The 3,804-nt window shown below is 35.0% G+C and overlaps 1 protein-coding gene and 1 long non-coding RNA gene across 2 annotated transcripts; both read left to right on the top strand.

Moving 5' to 3' along the window:
* Positions 1 to 2,313: 2,313 nt before the first annotated feature.
* On the top strand, positions 2,314 to 2,697 carry LOC111388955 (putative disease resistance protein At4g19050). Its single transcript, XM_023013786.1, has one exon. It carries the CDS (start codon positions 2,314 to 2,316, stop codon positions 2,695 to 2,697), a length of 384 nt encoding a protein of 127 aa, XP_022869554.1.
* Positions 2,698 to 2,930: 233 nt separating this feature from the next.
* LOC111388956 lies at positions 2,931 to 3,365 on the top strand. The gene is made up of 2 exons (XR_002701657.1): positions 2,931 to 2,991; positions 3,083 to 3,365. It is a non-coding gene; the product is annotated as an uncharacterized LOC111388956 (long non-coding RNA).
* Positions 3,366 to 3,804: the final 439 nt, after the last annotated feature.

Genomic DNA, 3,804 nt, shown 5'->3' on the forward strand with positions numbered 1-3,804 from the left:
AGATTTTTGGATCACAAATTACACACTTTACAAAAACTGACATTGATGACAAAATTTTTTGTCCAAGCTATATTAAACAATTCCCTCTCTACCAATTTACTCATCAATATCAATTTCACTCATCAGTATTTAAGTTACTAGTCCCATGACGTTTCACGAATAATGCTACTTGGCTTATTAAGCATTCTTTAAGTACCATATATAAATAAGTGTCAGTCCAGTCGTTACATTAACATTTTTAGTCCGTATAGCTGANGATTTTTCTATTTGGTAACAAAAGATGAAAGATATTTTAATACAACAAAAAGTTTCAAGGGTCATTTATAATTCTTTTGTCGTGACTATGACTAGCTAAGATCAGAAAAATAAGTTTGATGAACTTGTTTATACCTCTATTATCTTGCAATAATCTAATACTATTTTACGAAAAGTTAGCAAACATGACACTGTCGAAAAACTTTGAAAAAAGCTTGATGAGCTTTATTTGACTCAATCCATGCCAGTAAACTTTTCTTGCTTGAAAGTTTCTTCAGTTTCAAAATTGTTCGCTCAAAAGATTTAGATGACAATCTTGACATTTTTAATAAATTGGTACAAGATATTATAAATTATGGTGAATAGGTTTCTAATGAATATAAAGCTATTTTTGAATACTATTCCTATTGTCCTACTGTGGTTGATAAGCAGGACGAGATTCTTGAGGGTAAACTGGCTGACTTCCTTCACCTCTGACCACTGGCCTCTTACTCTACTACAAGTGCCCGCTGATATGCTTCAGAAACCGTCCACAATGAATGAAGGCTGAGAACATCTTGCAGGGGCTGTCTTAATGCCCCAAAATACCTTGATACCATCTATTCCTCCGTCTCAGATAAATCATTCCAAGCCACCAGCTCATTGAGTTCCTCAGTATAATCATTGACTGATCTTGCACCTTGCCTTAGTGAATGGAGCCTCTAAAACAAGGTTTGAGTATAGCCCAAAAGGGAGGAAATACCCTTTCATCTTCTTCTTCATCTTCTCCTAGTCAGTAATTTTGGATTTTCCCTGCCGCTCCCGTGAATGCTTCAACTATTCCCACCATGCAGATGCTCTACCTTTGAGTTTGATGGCAACCAGTTTCACTTTGACACGATCTGGAACCTCTTTATATTCAAAAATTTGCCAATCAATAAATCCTTCAGCCTACAACGTATCAGAAAACTCAGGCAGATCGACTCTGAACCCGAGATCCACACGATGATCCTCCCATCCACGATGCTCCCAAACTCGAGCACGATGGTGATACAGGTTTTCGAAACTGGTATCAGAATTGTGACCCTCTACATCATGATTATCGAACTTCTGCTTCGCCAAACATTGGGTTAACTCTACAACTTGTCTTTGCAAATCTTCAATCGTCACATCCCGAATATTACGATCACGGTGTGGGACTTCCTCAATCGGATCCTGCCCTCTATGACCACGACCACGTCCACCATCCATTATAACTGATGGAATTTATCTCTCAAGAAGATGCTGATGCTCTGATACCAACTGACGCCGAGTAGGATAGTGATTATCCTATTAGCTTATTGTAGCAGATGATTCGCAAGAAAGAAATGATAGAAAGTGCCCATAAACTAGAGAAAATACTCTGAAATCAACTCAATATTATTAATAATGCAGAATGACCAAAATTAACCCACAAGCCGGGTTAAATAGCTGCGAAATATTAAATTATGGAAAAATTACCAAAAATGGCAAAATTCCAAAATTATACCAGAATAAAATATTAAGTAAAAGAAGTAGGTTGCCAAAAATTTGGCTCAATTCAAGTTTTCTAACATATGGAAAAATGGAAACAAAATATTACCATAAATAGCAAAAAATAACTTAAAATTGAATTTTGGAAAGGAAAACAGTGGATTTTGGGCTCAAAATTGATATCTACTGAGCATAGTTGGGTGGCCACGACATGCGCGGCGAAGAGAGCTTTCCGAATTGGGGTCATAGTAGCGATTTAGATAACCGTAGCCAAAGTTATGGCCAAATTACCAAATACGCGTCAAATTCCCCCAATTAAGGAAATAATTGTGATTCACTTTCCATCTTTGCGCCGATCTGCCATCTCATGGTATCTCAGCGCCATCATCGTGCTATCTGACAAATCAGCATCACTCGATTCGGATCCTCCTACATTAGGCATTAAATGTTATATTCGACTTTGAGGGTCTAAATGTTAATAAAGACTATGAAGAAGAAATCAGTATACTTGGTCAACTTAAATTATTATGCTTGAGGAAAGATGATTACTTGGTGTACATTATGAGGATGGTTCCTAAAGGAATCCGTGTCTTCCATAATTTGAAATGTCTTGATGTTGAATCATGTACCAGGTTGAAGTACTTATTCCCGACTTCTATGATTAACTCGTTTATGGCTTTAGAAACTCTGTGTGTCAGTTTTTGTGGCGAAATTGAAGAAGTCTTTGGAAGAGAAAAAGAAGAAGTGGTTAAAGAAGGAATGACTAGCAATATTGTGTTCCATGAATTGAGGCGTATAGAACTAATCGGACTTCCAAGATTCAAAATGTTTTGCTCTCATAATTATGAAGATGTGCTCCCTTCACTTGATCTATTGAGAATTGAAGATTGCCCTATGATGACAAAATTTTGTTCGGGACAGCTAAATGCACCGAAGCTTAAGTACAGATAGGAGACGACGAATTTATTGACATTTCCAATTTCTTCAATTAGTGATACAAAGGAATGACTAGCAATATTGTGTTCCATGAATTGAGGCGTATAGAACTAATCGGACTTCCAAGATTCAAAATGTTTTGCTCTCATAATTATGAAGATGTGCTCCCTTCACTTGATCTATTGAGAATTGAAGATTGCCCTATGATGACAAAATTTTGTTCGGGACAGCTAAATGCACCGAAGCTTAAGTACAGATAGGAGACGACGAATTTATTGACATTTCCAATTTCTTCAATTAGTGATACGGGTATGTAGGATTTCTTCCATTTCACAGAATTTACTCTAACATATATGCTATAGTTACAATGTCTGGCAAATTAATATGCTTTGTTTTTCAGCATCTGTACACACTCCACGAGGAGAAATTGTGAAGAAGAGAAGAAACAGAGAGAAGAAGAGGGAAGAAACAATGGGGTGAGTTTTCAATCCCTGGCATATGGCGACAATAGATTATAATTATGAAGAATAAAGTGTAAAGTCTAGTCGATGATTTTACTCATTTAGCTCTAGGTCACCCCTCCTCCGACGTATGAACTGTTTTTATTTTCATTTTCAATATGTTACATTTATTGGTTAAATTGTTTAGTGTTTTGAAATGATTCAAATGAGTAATTCTTGGTAGATCTAGTCATTTTTTATGTCTCTGAATTTCATGAAATTTTAATATAATCCTTTGTTCTTTAGTTTTATGTCAAATATTTGCAGATGTATAAAGGTTGTTAATGAGAATAGGAAGAATTCAAGATGATGTACACATGTTGTTATGAGAATTGAGATCTTCATTTTGGAATGAGTTTAACAAGAAAGTAATTAGCTATTTAGGTAGAAGAGATAATTAAAATAACCTAAAAAGATATAATAATAGCTAAATACTCTCTTATTATTTACTTAGTAAAATTTATTTTAACATATTATATTGTGTAAATTCTATATTCATTTTTTTTCTTTTCAATTGACTCAAGTAGTGGAAGAGGACAAGAACGGGAATCCTTATAGCCCTAATTTTTCTTTATAAATATGAGACTTTGACTATGAACTAGATACACAAAAGTGTATTGAT

This window comes from Olea europaea, unplaced genomic scaffold, assembly GCF_002742605.1.
Source record: "Olea europaea var. sylvestris unplaced genomic scaffold, O_europaea_v1 scaffold5378, whole genome shotgun sequence".
Lineage (NCBI taxonomy): Eukaryota > Viridiplantae > Streptophyta > Magnoliopsida > Lamiales > Oleaceae > Olea > Olea europaea.

What these genes read in the sequence shown, in the direction of transcription:
- LOC111388955 (XM_023013786.1), top strand. Translation starts at nt 2,314, where the DNA reads ATGGTTCCTAAAGGAATCCGTGTCTTCCATAATTTGAAATGTCTTGAT.